The sequence below is a fragment of the Bos taurus genome, chromosome 9 (genome assembly GCF_002263795.3).
Source record: "Bos taurus isolate L1 Dominette 01449 registration number 42190680 breed Hereford chromosome 9, ARS-UCD2.0, whole genome shotgun sequence".
NCBI lineage: Eukaryota > Metazoa > Chordata > Mammalia > Artiodactyla > Bovidae > Bos > Bos taurus.
The window spans coordinates 70,960,367-70,980,735 of NC_037336.1; the positions used below are offsets into that span (position 1 = coordinate 70,960,367).

At 41.5% G+C, this 20,369-nt stretch overlaps 2 protein-coding genes and 3 non-coding genes across 14 annotated transcripts in view; 4 read left to right on the forward strand and 1 right to left on the reverse strand.

Moving 5' to 3' along the window:
- SLC18B1 (solute carrier family 18 member B1) overlaps positions 1-16,256 on the reverse strand; it is a 47,387-nt gene extending 31,131 nt beyond the window's left edge. The window contains exons 1-3 of one of the 8 annotated variants that reach the window (XM_024997012.2): positions 15,909-16,256; positions 5,308-5,325; positions 3,256-3,395 (exon numbers count right to left, since the gene is read on the reverse strand). In XM_024997012.2, the coding sequence (XP_024852780.1) occupies positions 3,256-3,372 (117 nt within the window). In that variant the 5' untranslated portion in view covers positions 3,373-3,395; positions 5,308-5,325; positions 15,909-16,256. Of the gene's footprint in view, positions 1-3,255; positions 3,412-3,803; positions 5,201-5,307 lie in introns of those variants that run through there. The other 7 variants (XM_059889898.1, XM_059889896.1, XM_059889899.1 and 4 more) reach the window with 7 other exon arrangements.
- Positions 16,257-16,511: 255 nt separating this feature from the next.
- RPS12 (ribosomal protein S12) lies at positions 16,512-20,018 on the forward strand. Of its 3 annotated transcripts, none has more exons than XM_005210931.4 (6): positions 16,512-16,570; positions 16,678-16,728; positions 16,913-17,029; positions 18,261-18,363; positions 18,802-18,903; positions 19,929-20,018. In XM_005210931.4, the coding sequence occupies exons 2-6, from the start codon at positions 16,715-16,717 to the stop codon at positions 19,989-19,991; spliced, it is 399 nt and encodes a 132-aa protein (XP_005210988.1). In that variant the 5' UTR covers positions 16,512-16,570; positions 16,678-16,714; the 3' UTR covers positions 19,992-20,018. The 3 variants fall into 3 exon arrangements, with proteins under 3 accessions (XP_005210988.1, XP_005210987.1, NP_001014409.1); XM_005210930.5 differs by having other exon boundaries at positions 16,512-16,556; NM_001014387.2 differs by lacking the exon at positions 16,512-16,570 and having other exon boundaries at positions 16,677-16,728.
- On the forward strand, positions 17,250-17,322 carry LOC112448162 (small nucleolar RNA SNORD101). Its single transcript, XR_003036555.1, has one exon. It is a non-coding gene; the product is annotated as a small nucleolar RNA SNORD101 (small nucleolar RNA).
- LOC112448170 (small nucleolar RNA SNORD100) lies at positions 18,644-18,720 on the forward strand. Its single transcript, XR_003036563.1, has one exon. It is a non-coding gene; the product is annotated as a small nucleolar RNA SNORD100 (small nucleolar RNA).
- Positions 19,673-19,802, forward strand: LOC112448169 (small nucleolar RNA SNORA33). Its single transcript, XR_003036562.1, has one exon. It is a non-coding gene; the product is annotated as a small nucleolar RNA SNORA33 (small nucleolar RNA).
- Positions 20,019-20,369: the final 351 nt, after the last annotated feature.

A 20,369-nucleotide genomic window follows, 5' to 3' on the forward strand; every position in this document is an offset into this window, starting at 1 on the left:
AGGAACTGACCCTACCAATGACAATGATTTTGGACTTCAGAGCTGTGAGACAATACATTTCTGTTGTCCCCAGTCTGTGGTACTTTGTCATAGCAGCCCTAGTCACATAGAACAGGTAACTCTAAGGGAAGGTGTTATCAAAGGGGTCGATTGAGATGTGGAAACAATAACTTCCCTGGTGGTCCAGTGGTTAAGACTCCATGTTCCCAATGCAGGAGGCACAGGTTTGATCCTGATTAGGGAACTAAGATCCCAATGGCCAAGATGTGGCCAAAAAATAGATGAGGAAAGAACATTCATTGGTCAAGTTATATCCATGTTGTTTGCTTAATAGATCTGAAAGTTATTAGTTCTCAAGTCTGGCTGAAAATGTATAGAAGTTACAGCAACTAACATTTATTGGCCCCTCATTATGAGCCATGCTGATCTGTATGGTTTCAAACAAGTAAGGGATGTACTTTTAGCTGGCCCCTTTTTATAGATGAGGACACAGACTTGCAAAAGTTACTTGTGTCATGGTCATAGTAGTCCTGTCCGTTTCCATCTTGCACAGGTTCCCACATTCTCTGTGAAAGTGGGATGGGGACTTAGCATGTTCGAGAATCACACACCACAGCAGCAACTGAATACTGCTTTTGACATGCGGATCCTGCTGCATGTTAGGATGGCAAGAACGGTTGTCAAAAGCAAAATTCATTATCCTCTGCCAAAGGAGGAGGGGGCCAGGAAAAGGATGAGTAGAAACATTAATTCTACACCACAAATTAAGAAGAAGGACCTTGTTTTTCCTTGACCTAATTAGCTCGTTAATAAGAAACATGATGGGGCTTCCCCGGTGGCCCAGTGGTAAAGAAATGGTCTGCCAATGTAGGAGATGAGGGTTCAATCCCCGGGTCAGGAAGATTCCCTGGAGGAGGAAATGGCAACCCACTCCAGTATTCTTGCTTAGGAAAGCCCATAGACAGAGGAGCCTGACAGGCTACAATCCATGGGATTGCACTGAGTCAGGCACAACTTAGCAACTAAACACAAACAAAACAGGAAAGAAAAACAGAATACACAGGGGGAAGAGCAAGTTTTGCCAGTGTGTTTGTCAACCCTAATGCTTTTATTAAAAATGAAAAAGAGCCCACTCTTCATGTCTATACCTTTTAAAGTTAGAATGCTCTCTCTCCTGCATCTTGCAAGCAAAAAACTAAATCAAATGCTTAAAAAAAAAGAAAGAAAGCACACATCCACAGCCTGCTTTTCCTCTGTCTGTATTTCACTGCTGCTAAGTTGCTTCAGTCGTGTCTGGTCCGACTCTGTGCAACCCCATAGACGGCAGCCCACCAGTCTCCCCCATCCCTGGGATTCTCCAGGCAAGAATACTGGAGTGGATTGCCATTTCCTTTTCCAATGCATGAAAGTGAAAAGTGAAAGTCAAGTCTCTCAGTTGTGTCCAACTTCTAGCAACCCCATGGACTGCAGCCTACCAGGCTCCTCTGTCCATGGGATTTTCCAGACAAGAATACTGGAGTGGGTTCTCATTGCCTTCTCCACTGTATTTCACTAAGAAGAATCTAACACTAGTTACTCTCACTGAGTTCCAGCTGAATCAGACATGCCTTTCTATCTAGTTGGCCACTACTCCTGTTCTTCTCTGTCTTAATTCCACAGCTTCCATTCCTCATTTTCTTCCCCCCAAATCCATATCTGTCCAGTCTAATCTGTCTTGCCCAAACATTTCTGATGACTTCTCACTGACGACATCTTTGACCTGCATAGAAGGACCCTTGCCTTTGAGCACCAACCTGCCTATTCAGATCCTCAGCTCCCATGGACCTTACTGCACCCAGACACAAGCCCCACCATTGTCCATGGTTCCCTAAGAACATGCTATTTACTTTGCTAATTTCGTGACTGTCTCCTGTGAGTTTCTAACCTAGAGGACCCTTGCCTCTCTTGTTCACCTTGGGAACTAACATTTCTCAAGACTCACCTTGGGCTTACCCTGCCAAGTCCCTTTCAGTATTACTCCTTCTCTCCTTCCCTCCCACATCTGCCAGTCTCACTCATCACAAAATTAACCATTCCCGTCCCTAGAGTCTCCTTACACTTTGGACATCCTCTTCAAGGAGATTCAAATACTCTGCAACTTTCTTTTCATACTTTTTCCCTCCCAATGGACCGATGAGAGAGGGACATTTTCCTAATTTTTTTCCAACCCTAATACATCCAATACCTAGCATACTCTAAGGTGGGAAATGGTTGAACCTCCCACTCCCATTCAGTAAACAGAACTGAACTGGGCCAGTCACTTAACTTTGAGGTCTGTTTCTTCATTTGCAATAGGATGAGATTCTGACTATTCTGCCTATCTTACAGAGTTGCTCCAGAAACCAAATGGGATAAACATGTTGGGAAGTACACTGAAAACTAAAAAGAACTTAATGGGTACAGGGTTGTACTACTGTTCTTTTAGCAGAGAAGCCATGTTTATCGTCTTTTGTAGCACACAGAAGGAAGGACCATATGTTATCAAAGAAGTCAGAGGACTGGGAAGGACCCCTGCATCATGAGCTGAGGCTTTCAAAGACGGCATGAAGCAGAACACACAGGCATATTGTCTACACCCAGCCAAGACAGTGTCATTTCCTCCATACTACACCTCACCAACCTCCAGATTTCAGGTGGATTCTCTAGGGGTTATTCCTTCATGTCTGTGCCATTATCCATAGACCCGAACATCACATAAAATGCTATGATTAGAAGGACCTGATCAATATTAATCAGAATTCCTCCTTGGCACAAATATTGCAACTAGATTCCATACAAAATTCAACTCAGAAAAGGGAGTGGACCATGCCTTCCTAATTCCAAAATATTCATAAACCCAAAATCCAGGAAACTGTCACTGTCTTAATATAGATCTTTCGCAATAACATTGAAATCTCAGTTATTCAGTGCACTTCCTTTTTTTTTTCTTTTTTATCGGTTGCAGAAGCCAAACAGATGAATCAAACTTCATGATGAGCAAAGCAATCTTCAGAAGGTCAATTATATTTAGGTGAATTACTTCTCAAGATGATGTTATTATGACTGATTTTTTTTCCTTCTAGTATCAAATATTCTATAAGAATTCTTCTGTTGGCTTAAGTTCTATACATTATCTTTGCTACATGCAGGTTTTCACATTCTCCATACTGTCAAGTGAAATTTGTCAAAGGCTTTTTAAAAACATTAATAGTTCGTATGAATATCAAAATGTCTTACCTCCTTGGGGAAAAAGGGTCCAAGGATAGAATAGCACATCATGGAACCTAAGTTAATGGAAGCTGCTGATATCAGTACAAAAATCTGTTCTCTTGAAAGCCGCCTGGATGTCTCCATTGCACCTGCTGGAGGGCCATCACCTTGAAAGCAAATAGGCTGCAATTAAATACGGTTATTGGGGCTACTGATCAAAGTACAGAAATGTCATTTCTGTGTACAGACAATGTACACAGGTAGTATCTGAAGGTAGTATCTGCTGAGCTAAAGGCTATTTTGAATATAGCATATTTGGTCTAATGTAACACAATCCTTGTATATCACTGCAATTTTCAAAACATATCACTTTCATTTGCATTACTATTCCCTATTAGAATTTCAGTGCAGAATTTATCAAACCATCTGCTTTGTTTTGCCTTCACCTTAAGGCTTATTTGTTTCACCTTTAATAGATTCTTTCAAGAATGATGAGGTCACAGGGTGCTCTCCAAATGGTACTGTCCTCTGAAGTAATGTACTTTCTCAGGTTGGAAAGTGAAAGTGTTACTCACCCAGTTGTGTCCAATTCTTTGGGACCCCTTGGATTGTAGCCTGCCAGGTTCCTCTGTCCATGGAATTCTCCAGGCAAGAATCCTAGAGTGGACAGCCATTCTCTTCTCCAAGGGGATCTTCCCGACCCAGGGATCAAACCCGGGTCTACTTCATTGCAGGTGGATCCTTTACTGTCAGAGCCGCCAGGGAAGTCCACATGCACAGGTTACTAGCTTCATATGCTACATGGACTCAATCATGTTTTAATCACTTCCTGTTAGTGGTTTATTAAGGTGGCTCAGTGGCAAAGAAGCTGCCTGCCAAGCAGGAGATGTGGTTCGATCCCTGGCTCAGGAAGATCACCTGGAGAAGGAAATGGCAACCACTCTAGTATTCCTGCCTGGAGAATCCCATGGACAGAGGAGCCTGGCCGGCTATAGTCCATGGAATCTGAAACAGTCAGACATGACTTACTGACTGAACAGCAGAAAAATTATTGAAGTGTAAGTAGGAAAAAACAAACTAAATCATTCAATTGGAGAAGTAATACTTACAGTGGCAGCTCCTGGAAAAACAAGCGTCATAAATCTATAAATCAGTAGTGTTTTACAGTAATTACTGGTCTTCTGCATCAATTAACTTAATATTTATTCCCAGGGCTAAATTACCATTTAATTTAAAGACATCAGGTCAATTACTCAGTTCCAAACACCCAGTAAATCTATTTGCAATTTTTAAATTATACATGGTTTTGAAAGAAAAGAAGTTTAAGAAAATATATTTTGTATTTTCTGTATTTTCAGAGGTTGCCATTAAATCTGTGAGACAGAAGCAAGTCTTAAGAAATTTTAAAAATTTTGGTAGTGGACGAGGAAAGGAACTGAAAGAGTTAAAAGGGTTAGGGGGATAACAGTGGGGCTGGAAATGTCACCATTTGCGCTTTCCCAAAGGGCATTCTTATTTGAATGCATTCTTAAACACAAACTACTTAAAAGTAGAGCCACAGAAAGTCATCAGAGACCACATCCTGTCACGCCAGTATCCAAACTTTAACCCTTTCCAGGGAGAAAAAATACCCACGGCCAGGACCCTGCCTTTTCCAATCTCTCTAAAACAAACCAAGCTAAAAGCAATTCAATCGCTGTTAAAGACACAGAACCCAAGCCACAGAGGTGCAACTGGCCTCCGGCTCTCCGTCACCTCCTTGGGGGCGTGGGCCTTCGGGGTCTCCCGGTGAGTCCATATGCGGTGCGCAGTCTCCGGCGCCTCGGCTCCCGGGTCCAAGCCCCTGGGACTCGACCTCGAACGAGCAGAAGCGCAGACGGCCACCGCTCAGCGAGGCCTAGACATCCCTGATTGCCTAAGGACAGCGCGCCTCAGAATTCCACGCAGACCTGGACAACAGCGAGTAGCTCCCGGAGGCGGGGCGGAGAGGGGGCGGAGCAATGACTTTTTTTTTTTTTTTTTAAGGCTCAGCCTGTTATCCACCAACAGCCAGGACCTGTTCTGTCCACAAATACTCACGTCTTGTCCATTTTCTTTCTGTATGGGAAAGAAAAATAAAAATGAATCTGTATTTCATATAACTGAACCCCATATCTTAAAATGAGTAAAATTTAGGAATACCAAGAGTAAGAAAGGAAGCTTATGTAGACACAGAAAAGATAGGTAGTACATAAAATTAAAAACTGGCTTCCCTGGTGGTTCAGTGATTAAGAATGCACCTGCAATGCAGGAGACGTGTGATCCATCCCTGGGTGGGGAAGGCCCCCTGGAGAAGGAAATAGCAACCAACTCCAGTATTCTTGCCTAAGAAATCCCATGGACAGAAGAGCCTGGTGGGCTACAGTCCACGGTCGCAAAGAGTCGGACACGACTGTGAAATTTAAAAATGCAAATGTGAATTAGAAAATTAGGTTTATAACGACTTTTTTTTTTTTTTTAAGTAAAATCAAGTTTATTTAGAGAGATGCATATTCCATAGGCAGAATGCAGCCCATCTCAGAAGGGAAGAGTAGCCAGGACATTTTATTGAGTGAGTTATTCTTTAGAATGGGTGAATGGCGTAGTGTTTGTAACCACTGAAGCCAGACATTAGTAACCTGGAAATGAATTAACTGATGTGAAGTACTCTGAGTTTAAAAAAAAAAATTGCAAGAATTATAATGAATGTTGAAGACACATGGTGGAGTTGCTGGGAGAACCACTTCTGGAAAGAGAGGCTCGAGGTTCAGTTCAGGCACTTGTCCTCAGCGGGACATACCCTCCTTCTGCATTCCTGGGATTGAAATAAGGAGGAAGGAAATTGAAAATATTTTTTAAATTTTTTTCTAGAAATTTCCAAAAAGTGAAACTTGAATTTGCCAAGCAGAAGCAACTATTCGTAAATTATTTAAATTTCATTTATAACATTTACATTGCATTGGGTATTATAAATCATCCAGAAATGATTTAAAGCACATAGAAGGATGTGCTATAGGTTATATGCAAAGGCTATGCCATTTTATATAGGGGACTTCAGCATCTGTGTTGGGGTGTTGGGGGTCCCAGAACAGATACCCTTGGATATCCAGGGATGACTGTACTAGCTGATTGTGACTACGTCACAGGTCAGTTTCTCCATCTGTGTGACTGGGATTGTAACGCCTGTCATGGAGAGTGGTTGTGAGCACTGGTGATAAAGTATGTGAAGGGCTTGGCTCTGGAAAGTGAAGCCTGCTATGTTATTCTCACCCTTACAATTTTCTGGCACAAAAAAATAGAGGCTTCACTTATCTTCAACTGATTTACTGTTTGGGAAGGGTTAAAGTTTAAGGAATGGAAAATTCTTAATTTGGGGCCAAGATAAAATACAATAACTTAGGACTATTGAGCTACTATCCTGTGCCAGGCATTGTGAATTCAAAAATAAGTGAGCCCCATCCAGTCTCTGCCCTTAGGTAACATATATACTCCCTTCTAGCAGATAAAACAGACACCGATTAACAATTTATTATAATGCAATGCGTTCTGTAAGAGAAACACATTGGAAGAACTGTTTACTTGTATTACAGTGTGTGTTGAAGATTATGTAAACATTTCTGGGAAAGCAAGTAGGTAAGGAGAGCCTGTAGAAACACTAAACAGGATTAGCTCTAGCAAAGTTTTCTTAAAGTGGACTCCAAAATCTTTTTGATCTAACCCCTGCCAGTTTCTCCAATCTTATTTTACTCTACATTCTTGCTCCAATCTAACATCAAACCATAGAAGATAATGTTCTTGAATTACTTATTTGATGACTGCCTTCTCCCTCTCTTTTTTTTTTTTTGTTCTTTCTTTCCAGACTGTTCTTTAAGCAGCTATTGGATTGCTAGACTGGTCCTCTTACTTATTACTCTACTAAGAAGTTTCCTTAACTTCATCTTCCAATCAATCCTTCAACTGAATTTTTAATTTGTTGTAGGCCTGGCGTGCTGCAATTCATGCGGTCGCAAGGAGTCGGACACGACTGAGCTACTGAACTGAACTGAATTTGTTGTCATCTCTTTCTCTGTATCCCTAGTCCCATTCTCTCCCCATCAACAATAATTCTTGCATGTTTAATACAAAATTTGTTTGTATATATTTTCATAAAATGTACATTTTTGTTTTGCAACTATCTTTTAATTTACATAAAGACTTTGTGGTACATATATTCATACTCCTGTCTTCCTCTCACATCTAACCACTCCTTCCAATCCTCCTTCCAGATCCTTAGTGTTATCATGGAAAATATTATCATGTTCTTATTTTTCTGCACCCACTGTAACAAATAACATGAATTTGGCAGCTTAAAATAACACAGCCTTGCAAGCCAATAGTTCAAGATCAATTTCACTGAGACAAAATCCAAAATAATCTCTTAATCTCAAGATATTTAACTTAATCACACCTGCCCCCCCCCCTTTTTTTTTTACAAAAGGTAACATTTATAACCTGCAGGGATTTAGAATTTGGACATATCTTTAGGATCCATTATCAGCCTACCACAACTATCTATTCATGTTTTTATATGTTTGTCTAGACATATATACACATATGAAACATTTTTTTTTCTTTACAAACTAAAATGGAATAATAATATGGTCTTTGTTTAAATGTTACCTCGAGTTCAGTCTTACCCCTCTATCCAAAATACAGCCCCTTAACTCTTTGTCTCTTCATCCTTCTTTATTTTTCTTCCTAGTATCTGTATCAATCCAGGTTGCCTGTTTCTATTAAAATAACTCACTTCTGTTCATTTGAGCAGAAAATGAATTTACCCTAAGTTATTTGGTAACACATCAGGAGGGTTGTACACACCACTCAGGGACTACATGCCTAAAACCACACCCAGTGTTTATTGGTTGTGTGGTATAGATCTTTTTCCATCCTCTTACTCTTAACCTATCCATGTCTTGGATATTAAAAATGCATCTCTAATAGACAGAATATATGATTTTTAAAAAATCCATTCTAATGATCTCTATTTTTTTAATTTGAGCAAATAGCTTATTTACATTTAAGGTGAGTATTGACATGGTGGGATGGGATTTAAGTCTACTATTTTAAAAAATTTTATTTACTTATTTGTTTTTGGCTGTGCTGGGTCTTCATTGATGCTTCTGCTTTCCTCTAGTTGTGGCAAGTGGGGCTACTCTTTGTTGCGGAGCACAGGCTCTAGGCGTGGGGGCTTCGGTGGTCGTGGTGCGTGGGTTCAGCAGTTGCGGCTTGAGTACAGGCTCAGTAGTTGTGGCACACAGGTTTAGCTGCTCTGCGGCATGTGGGATCCTCCCGGACCAGGGATCAAACCCATATCTCTCCTGCATTGGCAGGCGAATTCTTTACCACTGAGCCACCAGGGAAGTCCCGTAAGTCTACTATTTTATTATTTGTTTTATATCTTCCCATCTGTTTTTTTTTTTTTTAATTAGTTTCTTCTTTATTATGGTCTTTTTGTCTAATTGAAAACAAATTTTGGAATTACATTGGAATTTATCTATTGTGTTTCTAGCTATGTCATTTTGTGTTATTTTTTAGTGGTTGCTTAGTGTTTTCAAAACACATTCCTAACATTTCTGGTCTATTTTGAGTTAATATTGTAGCACTTTATGCAAAGCATGAGAACCTTACCACCATATAGGTCCAGTTATCCAGTGTCAGCTTCCAATTATTTATGTTCTAGTTTTTGTAAGTATTACAATTTTTTGCTTTAAATAGTTGTATGTATTTTTAATTAATAGGTGTATGTATTTTTAATTAATAAGAGAAAAATAATGTATCATGAATAATACTTTGTAGAAACTCTGGATTCTCTTGTGTTCTTTCAAAGAGTTTTGATTGCTTTTTCTTTTCTAATTTCAGCAGAGTTAAGCTACCTTGACTCAAACTTTATGATTAGATAGCATCACAAACTCAAGGGACATGAATCTGAGCAAATTCTGGGAGATAGTGAAGGCCAGGGGAGCTTGGTGTGCTGCAGTCCAGAGTGTCAGAGATTTGGACAGGACGTTGTGACTGAACAACAACAATGAACAATACGCGTGTGTACAGGGGCCAATCAGAGATTTAGCTGAGTCTCTACACAGAATCACTACACAGAATACTGGTCTTCACTTTCTGGCTCTCTCCTTTCTGGGACTACCCCTCCCCTCCATTTTCGGCAGCTGTGTTTGCTCTAAAGTCTGTCCTCTGGTTTTCAAGGCAGTAAAATTGAGGCCCTCTGACTATTAGCTGTTCCACGTGGTGCTGACTGCAGGCTCCCCTCATACTGAAAACCATAAACATGGGAATGCAGCCAGTGCCACTCCTTTTCCCAGCTGTCAGTCTCCAACCCCACTGTCCACTTCTGCTTTGGGCCATCCTCCAGGACCTGCAGGTAGTTGTTTCCAAACTTTTTAGACTCACACTTGTTATCTGCAAGAGGGTTAGTCTTGCAAAACCACTAGTGATGAATATTTATTGTGTTTTATTAAATTATTTAACTGTGATGGATAGGGTGAAAGATCTTCATTTAGTCATATAGTAAGCCAGTTTGAGAAGCACTAAAACTCAGCAGTGGCCACAGGACTGGAAAAGGTCAGTTTTCATTCCAATCCCAAAGAAAGACAATGCCAAAGAAAGCTCAAACTACCACACAATTGCAATCGTCTCACACGCTAGTAAAGTAATACTGAAAATTCTCCAAGCCAAGCATTAGCAATACGTGAACCGTGAACTTCTAGATGTTCAAGCTGGTTTTAGAAAAGGCAGAGGAACCAGAGATCAAATTGCCAACAGCCACTGGATCATCGAAAAAGCAAGAGAGTTCCAGAAAAACATCTGTTTCTGCTTTATTGACTATGCCAAAGCCTTTGACTGTGTGGATCACAATAAACTGTGGAAAATTCTGAAAGAGATGGGAATACCAGACCACCTGACCTGCTTCTTGAGAAACCTATATGCAGGTCAGGAAGCAATAGTTAGAACTGGACATGGAACAACAGACTGGTTCCAAATAGGAAAAGAAGTACGCCAAGGCTGTATACGGTCACCCTGCTTATTTAACTTATATACAGAGTACGTCATGAGAAACGCTGGGCTGGAAGAAGCACAAGCTGGAATCAAGATTGCTGGGAGAAATATCAATCACCTCAGATATGCAAATGACACCACCCTTATGGCAGAAAGTGAAGAGGAACTAAAAAGCCTCTTGATGAAAGTGAAAGAGGAGAGTGAAAAAGTTGGCTTAAAGCTCAACATTCAGAAAACAAAGATCATGGCATCTGGTCCCATCACTTCATGGGAAATAGATGGGGAAACAGTGGAAACAGTGGCAGACTTTATTTTTCTGGGCTCCAAAATCACTGCAGATGGTGACTGCAGCCATGAAATTAAGAGAAGCTTACTCCTTGGAAGGAAAGTTATAACCAACCTAGATAGCATATTGAAAAGCAGAGACATTACTTTGCCAACAAAGGTTCGTCTAGTCAAGGCTATGGTTTTTCCAGTGGTCATGTATGGATGTGAGAGTTGGACTGTGAAGAAAGCTGAGCACCAAAGAATTGATGCTTTTGAACTGTGGTGTTGGAGAAGACTCTTGAGGACTGCAAGGAGATCCAACCAGTCCATTCTGAAGGAGATCAGCCCTGGGAGTTCTTTGGAAGGAATGATGCTAAAGCTTAAACTCCAATACTTTGGCCACCTCATGTGAAGAGTTGACTCATTGGAAAAGACTGATGGTGGGAGGGATTGGGGGCAGGAGGAGAAGGGGATGACAGAGGATGAGATGTCTGGATGGCATCACGGACTCGATGGACATGAGTTTGAATGAACTCCAGGAATTTGTGATGGACAGGGAGGCCTGGAGTGCTGATTCATGGGGTCGCAAAGAGTCAGACACCACTGAGTGACTGAACTGAACTGAACTTAAAATAATTTGTAAAAGTTCCTGTAACCAAAATCTCTGGAGTTACCTTGTTTCTATCATTCCCTAAACCTGATTGCTCAGCAAACCCTTTTATTCTCAGAGCCAACTCATTGCTACAAAGTATATTCATTTTGTAGTGGGAGGGGGTGGGGGTGTGGGAGGGTTAGGTAGACCATAGGTTACTCTGTTGCATGCAGTGAACTATAATTGATACAATATTATCCAAATTTTCTATTACTTGTCCTAATATAAAAAAGGAACAGCTGTCATTTACAAATAAAGAAACCATTTGTAATCAGAGACAAAGGAGGGAAGCTGACAGCAACTACAGCTAAGTGTCATGTGGCTGAAGTCATACAATATCTCAAAATGACTATGGCAGACCACATAGATGCTCAACATTTACTAAAAGTTAAAATTAGTGTTTAAATGATGCCATAGAATGTCCAAACCATGTGCTAAAGAGCATCTCATCAATTCTCTGCTTCATTTTACAGCCGAAGCACTTTTGAGACCCAGAGATTAGAAGTACTTTGACCAAGACTACAGAGTCAGAAAATAGTATAGAGTGGAATCTATATGAAGAATTCTTAACTAACAGTCTGCCTTTTAACTTCTTTGTTGGGGTTAAAACTGGTTGTGTAAGAAGGACTTTTTTTTTCCCCTTTAATGTATGTGCTTAGTTGCTCAGTCGTGTTAGAGCCTTTGCAACCCCAGGGATTGTAGCCCACCAGGCTCCTCTGTCCACGGGGATTCTCCAGGCAAGAATACTGGAGTGGGTTGCCATGCTCTCCTCCAGGGGGTCTTCCCAACCCAGAAATCGAATTGCAGGCAGATTCTTTACTGTCTGAGTCACCAGGGAAGCAGTCCCCACTCCCCACCCCCCACCCCACCCCTTTAATATTTTAAGTTTTAAGCACAGCAGCAGACCTGCCTTCATTCCAATGATTCTTCAATAAAAACTGCAGTTGTCGAGTACATGTTAGTGCATCAGGACCCATTTTTCAAAAAAAAAAAAAAAGTTACACAGATAACAGCAGAGCTGGTCTATAGGAAGCAGTATTGGGAGCTGAAATTTTGCACACCCAGGTTCTCCATGTTGGCCAAGTGAATAAATTGCCCATGTTGCTGGTTTACAATTAGTTTATTCATGAATATTAAGTATTGCCTCTAATTGTTTCGTTCCTACCAATCCTGAACCAGGCCTATGGTGAGCTGCCACAGCACCCAGACAGCTCTGGGTAGCATCTGGTAGCAAGAAAAACAAGGGCTGAGGAAACATTTTTAGTAATACTTCAGAAAACTTACACATTATTTTTACAAACTGCTACTTAGAAACTTCATTAATCTATTCCACTCCACTCTCATTCATCTATTTTATTCTTTTTTATGGTGTTTCCTCTCACCAACTGCTTTCTCCTTTGATTTGTCCTTTGATATAATTGGATTCTGCCAGAGCTATTTTTCAGCTACAATTATTTTTCTTCAATATGTTTAAAATCATATGCTACATAAGCCAAGGCTAGACCTATGTTCTGGAGCTTCAGCAGGATAATAGTTTTGAGTTGTTTTCATGTTTTTAGCTTCCATTTCCATCCATTATATTTATTTCTACTCCCCAAAGTGGAAACATTTAAAAGTTTTCAAATTAAAAGTGGTTTTCTGGGATTCCCAAAGCCTCCAACTAGCTCACAACAGGCATAAATTTGTCACAGTAGATGTCAACATGGCTTTCTTTTTGGTGTGCTGACTATCCAGATGCTTCTTTAATCTTATTTCATTTCATGAATTCATTTAGTACACACTGGTTTAGTGACTCCAATATGTAAGTCACGGTACTGAATGCCAGATGCTTTAGGACAGGAGAAAGGTTATATTAAGAACCTTTCCATGTATTCTCCTGTGAAGTTATTTATAAGGTAAGTAACTATGTCACTGGAGAAGACTCTTGACAGTCCCTTGGACAGCAAGATGATCAAGCCAGTCAATCCTGAGGGAAACCAACCCTGAATACTCACTGAAGGACTGATGCTGAAACTGAAGCTCCAATACTTCAGCCACCTCATGTGAAGAGCTGACCCATTGGAAAAGACTCTGATGCTGGGAAAAATTGAAGGCAGGAGAAGAAGGGGCGGACAAAGGATGAGATGGTTGGAGGGCATCACCAACTCGATGGACATGACTTTGAGCAAGCTTTGGGGGTTGGTCATGGACAGGGAAGCCTGGCGTGCTGCAGTCCATGGGGTCACTAAGAGTCGAACGTGACTGAGACTGAACAACAGCTACTACTTCACAGGCAGTGGTGAACACTTTTAACAATTATCTCTTTTTACTCCTCATAATATTCTAGTATTATCACTTTACTGGCTCAGAAAAATAAGCCATTTGCCAAAGGCCACAGAGTTAGCCAGAATTTGAACTCAGCTCAGCTACGCCCCACCACTCCCTGATATAAAATCTTTCCTGTGCACTGGTTTAGCTTCTGTTCCCACTTTTGGTCTTTTAAGTAAAGCTTTTTTCAGTTCAACACAAACATCTTTCCTAGTATTTAAACTGTTCTTCATCCCCTTCTTTTTTGACATCTGTCGTGGGTTGAATTGTGTCCCCACAAAATATATAGGTCAAAGTCCCAACCCCAGCACCCCATATCAAGACCTTATTTGGAAATAGAATTATTCTATATATAATTAATTTGGACACAGAGACAGATATGCACACAGGGAGAACATCCTGTGAAGACTGGAGTTATGCTGTCACAAACGAAGGAACATCAAAATTGCTGGCAAACCTCAGAAGTTAAGAGAAAGGCATGGAACAGATTCCCCACCTTAGCGGTAACCAGTCCTGCAAATACCTTGATTTCAAACTTCCTGTCTTCATAATTATGAGAAAATAACTTTGCTGTTTAAGCTACCAGTTTGCCATACTTTGTTATGGCAGCCTTAGCAAACTAGTACATCTACACTTAAACGATTCAGAAACTCAGATTTCTACTGTTGTGTCTTTTTCTGCTTGACACTGCAATATTCCCCTTCTCTGTTTATGTGATTTTTTACATGATGAAGGTAGAACCAGTGGTATCATTGCCAAATGTGAGATGTCAAGAGTTATCTTTGAAATCTTGATCTCCGTCCCACATTTGGGCAATCATCCAAATGGCTGAAGGCTTAGAAGCATCAGCTTTGAAGTCAATGGGGCTCAAATACCAGTTTCCACATTTACTAGCTGTGTAGCTTGGGCAACTCCTTAAGCCTAAGTTTCTTTCCCCATTAAAAGGGCTAACACCACCACTACCATATGAAGTTTCGATGATACTTAAGGGAGAAAATATAATAATTAGTACATAAACTGACATCTAAACAAAATGACCTATTATCATTAACGTTTCTAAAACACACAAACTTTAGAATTTATTTTTCATAGGTATTTCAGACACATATTTGTATACATTGTTTAAGCGTTATAATCTGCCAGTATGAGAGTGACTCTAGCTATTAACTCCCCTGAGGCCTTCAGGTGTTATCAACTTTGGCGCAAATCTTAATCTCACCACAAACATGAAAGCAGCAGGAATAAATATACTCATCTTTATAAACTCTGTTCCTCACCTCCCAAAAGCTCAATAGTTAAGTGAATAAGTGAACAACTTTTTAGGATGAGCTATGGATGGAAATAAGTAGGTTCAACATGTATACAACAAAAGCTTGAAAGTTAATATTGAACAACATGGATTAAAATTCCATTACATCATTACTCTGGCTAATTCTACCTCACACTCTGAACACATTACTCATTGTTTTTTGTTTTTGTTTTTTTTTCCACAGTACTCAAAAATTTAACATTATCTGTTTGTTCTTCGTTGTTCGCTGGATTCATGGGTGCTAGAATCCCAGGGACGGGGGAGCCTGGTGGGCTGCCGTCAATGGGGTCGCACAGAGTCGGATACGACTGAAGCGACTTAGCAGCAGCAGCAGCAGCACCTATCAAACGCTTAATAATTGCTGTCTTGGCTACTTGTCAGAAGAGGAAGTTAGAACACAAGAAATGACATCAGGCTGTATTTCATTACCATGTATTTCATTAGCGTTCGAAATGCTGGTGGGGGAATGGTCAGTCAATGCAAAATTCAGAATATTGCTTTCTGAGAAAGTCAAAGTTAAAACTGACTTCTCAGAGAAGATTCCACTAACTCCGCCAGTCCTGGTAGGCGAAATTAACGCCGGATTTCTCAAAGACTACGTTTTCTTCTCTGTATTCCCAGACCCTGTCCCTATGTTTGGTACACTGTGTTTCAAATGCACCTGCTGAATCCCGATTTGGGCGGGATTACGAATCCACGGGGCAATTTAGCGTTAAAAACAAAACAAAACCCTAAAAACAAAAACCCCCAAACCAAAACTTCTTTTAGAACCAACTACATTAGGGAACCGTAACCAATCATTAGGCTGGCCAGGGGTTTCACTTAACAGTGGTCAGCAAAGTGGAATTTGAGATGCGCTTCAGAAGTAGCGAAAACGTGTTGGCTGTCGTTTCAGGAAAACACAGACACACAAGCACGCGCGCAATCACCCACAGACTGACAAATCACGAACATTCAGAGTGACTTAGAAACGAAGCGAGAGTGTGCCGCTCAGGGAGGCCCAGTTAGCGGGGTCGGCAGGAAATTACAAGTACTGCGTAGTAAGAGTTAAAATTTGGCACCCTACTCCAGTACTCTTGCCTGGAAAATCCCATGGATGGAGGAGCCTGGTAGGCTGCAGACCATGGGGTCACGAAGAGTCGGACACGACTGAGCAACTTCACTTTCACTTTTCCCTTTCATGCATTGGAGAAGGAAATGGCAACCCACTCCAGTGTTCTTGCCTGGAGAATCCCAGGGACGGGGGAGCCTGGTGGGCCGCTGTCTATGGGGTCGCACAGAGTCGGACACGACTGAAGCGACTTAGCAGCAGCAAGGGTTAAAATTAGTTTTCCACCTCAGCCTGGGGTGCCTGGGCTCCCAGAGCTTTAAAAGATCGCGCGGACAGCAGAGCCGGGCCCTTCTCGCGCTCCGTAGAAGAAGCTCTCTGGGCCTCCGCAGGCCGCGCCTCCAGCGGGAAATGACGTTAAGAAGCTGCCCGCGCTAGTGCCTGCTTCGTGAGCCAATGACCGGCCGAGCAGAGTCAGAAAGTTAGTAGGAGTCCTGTCTCAGGACCGCCTCAATCCGGAAACAGAAATTCTCCAGGTCCGGCATTGCCAGAGCCAGCTCTTCCATAGAAGGGAGTGCGCACGCGCCCAGGGGTCCTGGGAAACCCTTAAATACCGTCATGCGGGCGCAGTCGTTCTCTTTCCCTGCCGCCGCGGAGCCGCGCGGAGGCGGAGGCTCGGGGTGAGTGAGGCAAAGTAAGGGTGTTGGTTATGCAGTGTGGCTGCATTTTACTTGGAGTTGGCGTTGAGTATGTGGGGCTAATCGGGATCATTTCTTTAACTTATTGCTGTTTGTTTTGCAGTGCATTCAAGATTCGGCTCCACCCGTAACCCACCGCCATGGCCGAGGAAGGGTGAGCCCAGGGCTGGGTGGTGGGGCGGGCAAAGCGTGGGCCTGGACCCAGTCGCGTGGTTTCTAGATGTGCCCTGGAGCCGTAAGCGCATCTGGCCTACCTTGCTGATGACTGCCGAGTCCAAGGCGTTAGATTGTGGGCGAGAATTTACCACATTAAAAAACTTCAAATTTTTGTTTTTTAGCATTGCTGCTGGAGGTGTAATGGACGTTAATACTGCTCTGCAAGAGGTACTGAAGACCGCCCTCATCCACGATGGCTTAGCACGTGGAATTCGCGAAGCTGCGAAAGCTTTAGACAAGTACGTGTATCAGTCTCAATACTGTGGGTTGTTGGAACCGGAGCAAAACTGCAGCCGAGGGAAGAAAGCGTGAAGTTCATGGTGTTAGCACAAAAGTTCTGAATGACATCCGTTCTACAGGAAACATAGGAAAAGGTATCAGCTCAGAACTCTAATGGCCCGCTGAGTGTGTGGGTTTTGAATGGGGATGAACGTTTGATTCTTGAAGTAAAACTACAGTGTTTGAATGATGACTTAAGTTGTCGGATACCCCTTCACTCCTTCTATGAGTGAAATCGCATAGTCTGACAAACCTGTAGATTTGGGGACTAATTTCACTGTTAGTTCGGGAATAGATGGGAACCTTCATTTTGAACTTTGGAGACTTAAACCACTTTACTGTGGCAGAAACATTTGGATTTAGCATGAAGTTTCCATTGTTCTTGCCTGGAGAATCCCAGGGATGGTGGGGCCTGATGGGCTGCTGTCTATGGGGTCGCACAGAGTCAGACACGACTGAAGCGACTTAGCAGCAGCAGCAGCAGTTAGTAGTAGCTGTAGGGGTCAATGTGGATGAGAAATACTTGTAAATTTACTCAGTGAGGTCTTTGGGCTGGTTATCTTGGCAAAACAACTGTTTAAGATTTAAAGCCAAAATTAAGGACCAAGCTGCAGTCCATGGGATCGCGAGGAGTCGGACCGACTGAGTGACTTCACTTTCACTTTTCATTTTCATGCATTGGAGAAGGAAATGGCAACCCACTCCAGTGTTCTTGCCTGAAGATCCCAGGGACGGGGGAGCCTGGTGGGCTGCCGTCTATGGGGTTGCACAGAGTCCGACACGACTGAAGCGACTTAGTAGCAGCAGCAGCAAGCTGAGTGAATTTAAATCTATTAATTTGGGGTAAATTTGCCAGTGGAACCAGCCTTTCTTGGAAAGCTGGTAGAATCTACTTTACTATTCTGCAGGAAAATACTGTGCAATATTAGACTGGGCCCAGTAACAGGTAACAGTTAAACAGTTGCTATATGTGAAATTTAGAGTTTTACAAGTTTTTGAAGATTAGGTGGTTCTATAGACAGATCGAAGTAAAGAAATAATATGCTTTCTGGCAGCTACTTCAAACTGAAGTTGTGTTCTCCAATGCCTGGTTAGGTTTTTGCCAGTGTATCCAGTGCAAAGATAATTCTCTTACAGACTGCAGGTGGGTTTAGACCCAAATTTTAGCTTCTGTTGGATTTTGCATTTCAGGCGCCAAGCCCATCTGTGTGTGCTCGCATCCAACTGTGATGAGCCTATGTATGTCAAGTTGGTGGAGGCCCTTTGTGCTGAGCATCAAATCAACCTGATTAAGGTAAGTTACTCTTTGGATTTTGTTTTTGTGAAAGAGAAATCAGCTTATTGTAAATTAGGCCAGTTACAGACGTGTGTCCACATAAAGGTTATCCATAATTTTTGTCATACCAGAGAAAGTTTGTAAAGAACTCTTCTGCAGGTCTGAAAAGCATCACAAACTTGGCATTTGTTGGCTATGCTAAAGCTAGTTAGGGAAGCATTTTTATTCCTGAAGATTTAAATGCTAGCTTTACGTTGATACAGAATAACCTGCGTAGGGTATTGATAGGTTTCTTTGGGCTGTACATGATGACAACTGGCTCCCTCTACTGAACCGTGGTGAGGAAACTGCCATGTCACCCTATCTGACTACAGCCACCTTTCATCTAATGTATTGTCAGTAGTATTAGTGCCTACTTGTGTGGTGATTTATTTTTGTTCTTATTCCCTCTAATAGGTTGATGACAACAAGAAACTAGGGGAATGGGTAGGCCTCTGTAAAATTGACAGAGAGGGGAAACCTCGTAAAGTGGTTGGTTGCAGTTGTGTGGTGGTTAAGGTAAGCTGATATTTATGTCTGGCATAAATGTTGTACTGGGTAACCATGTCTGTTTGGAGAAGTAATACTAGTTACATTACCATGCAAAACTTAAAAGCTTAAAAGTGATCTAGGGTTCATTATACAAAGTATGACTGTTAAATTTTGTGGTTAGATTTTTGTCCTATCCTTGTGTATATTACAAACACAAACAAGTTACGGTAAAATTGTCAGAAATGACACAACGTGGAATTTTGTGTGAATATTTGAATGAGTTTTATGTAGATACCTTCTGTCCAAGTGACGTTAGTGTGTCAGATGATTGTTTTTCAGTGTGTTAGTCATGCAGTCATATCTGACTCTTTGTGACCCCACGGACTGTAGCCCACCAAGAGCCTCTGTCCGAGGAATTCTCCAGGCAAGGATACTGGAGTGGCTAGCCATTCTCTTTCAGGGGTAATCCTGACCCAGGGATCAAACCCGGGTCTCCCACATTACAGGCAGATTCAAAACAAGCAAAAACATCTTAGTGATTGATTCTGATATAGAAAGTGAAAATGAAACTCATGGTGCTGGATAATACAGTTGTATCAGATATAAATATTGAATGTAATAGTTCTCAAAGTGTAAATGAAATAACAATTTTTGGCCAGGCCACAGGTGTTAGTTTCAGCAAAAATCTCCTGGTCAATAATTACAGAGTTAACCCTGTAATAAGTCTTAAAAGCAAATGTGTAATTCTCAACAGACATAAAGTCTTTCTTACAGAAAAAGGAAATAAGCCATAATTAAGCCAGCCAAAGAATCTGCTAACCTGAATGTGTTTCTGCAGAAATTTAGAAAATGCTGGCAATAGGAAAGCCATGTTACGAGCCTTAAAGACATTGAAGTCATTAAGGTCCCTGAAAATGGCTACAAGGCATTTTAATGGTGGGAAATACTTAATAAGGTGTGCTTTTTTTTTTTTTTTTTTGGTAAAGCTTCACTAACTGGTGCTAACAACTTGGGAGTTTGTAAATTTTAGTAAAATCACATTTGTTTTTTAGGACTATGGCAAAGAATCTCAGGCCAAGGATGTCATCGAGGAGTACTTCAAATGCAAGAAATGATGAAATAAACTGATTTCTTGTTTTCCATCTCTGGCTTTTTATTTGGGGCAGGAAAATTAAGGTGTGTTAATGAAGGACAAAAGATTGATTGTAAAATAACTGGATGCATGCTGTTTGTCCTGCTTTCTAAGTGAAAGCATTTTTCCCAACCAGTAAGTAATTTCATTTGGCAAGTAGAGCCCAAGTGAAGATAGGCTTGGTGATGGTCAGGGTTTTATTGGGTGGGTGTTTATGACTGACAGACTAATCTATAGCCTAGAAAAGTAAACTGGACAAATCAGCAACATGCAAAGGGAACTGGATTGGATTTAGGCTGTGGGGCACTAGAAGGTACGTGAAGTGCAGGTGTGCTTTTGTACAGCCCATTAGGGTAGGTCA

Bases quoted from the DNA above. Each gene is read 5' to 3' on its own strand.
- RPS12 (XM_005210931.4), top strand. The intron at 17,030-18,260 runs GTACGTGTATCA...TTTGCATTTCAG, and splicing joins GCTGCGAAAGCTTTAGACAA to GCGCCAAGCCCATCTGTGTG. The intron at 18,364-18,801 runs GTAAGTTACTCT...TCCCTCTAATAG, and splicing joins ATCAAATCAACCTGATTAAG to GTTGATGACAACAAGAAACT.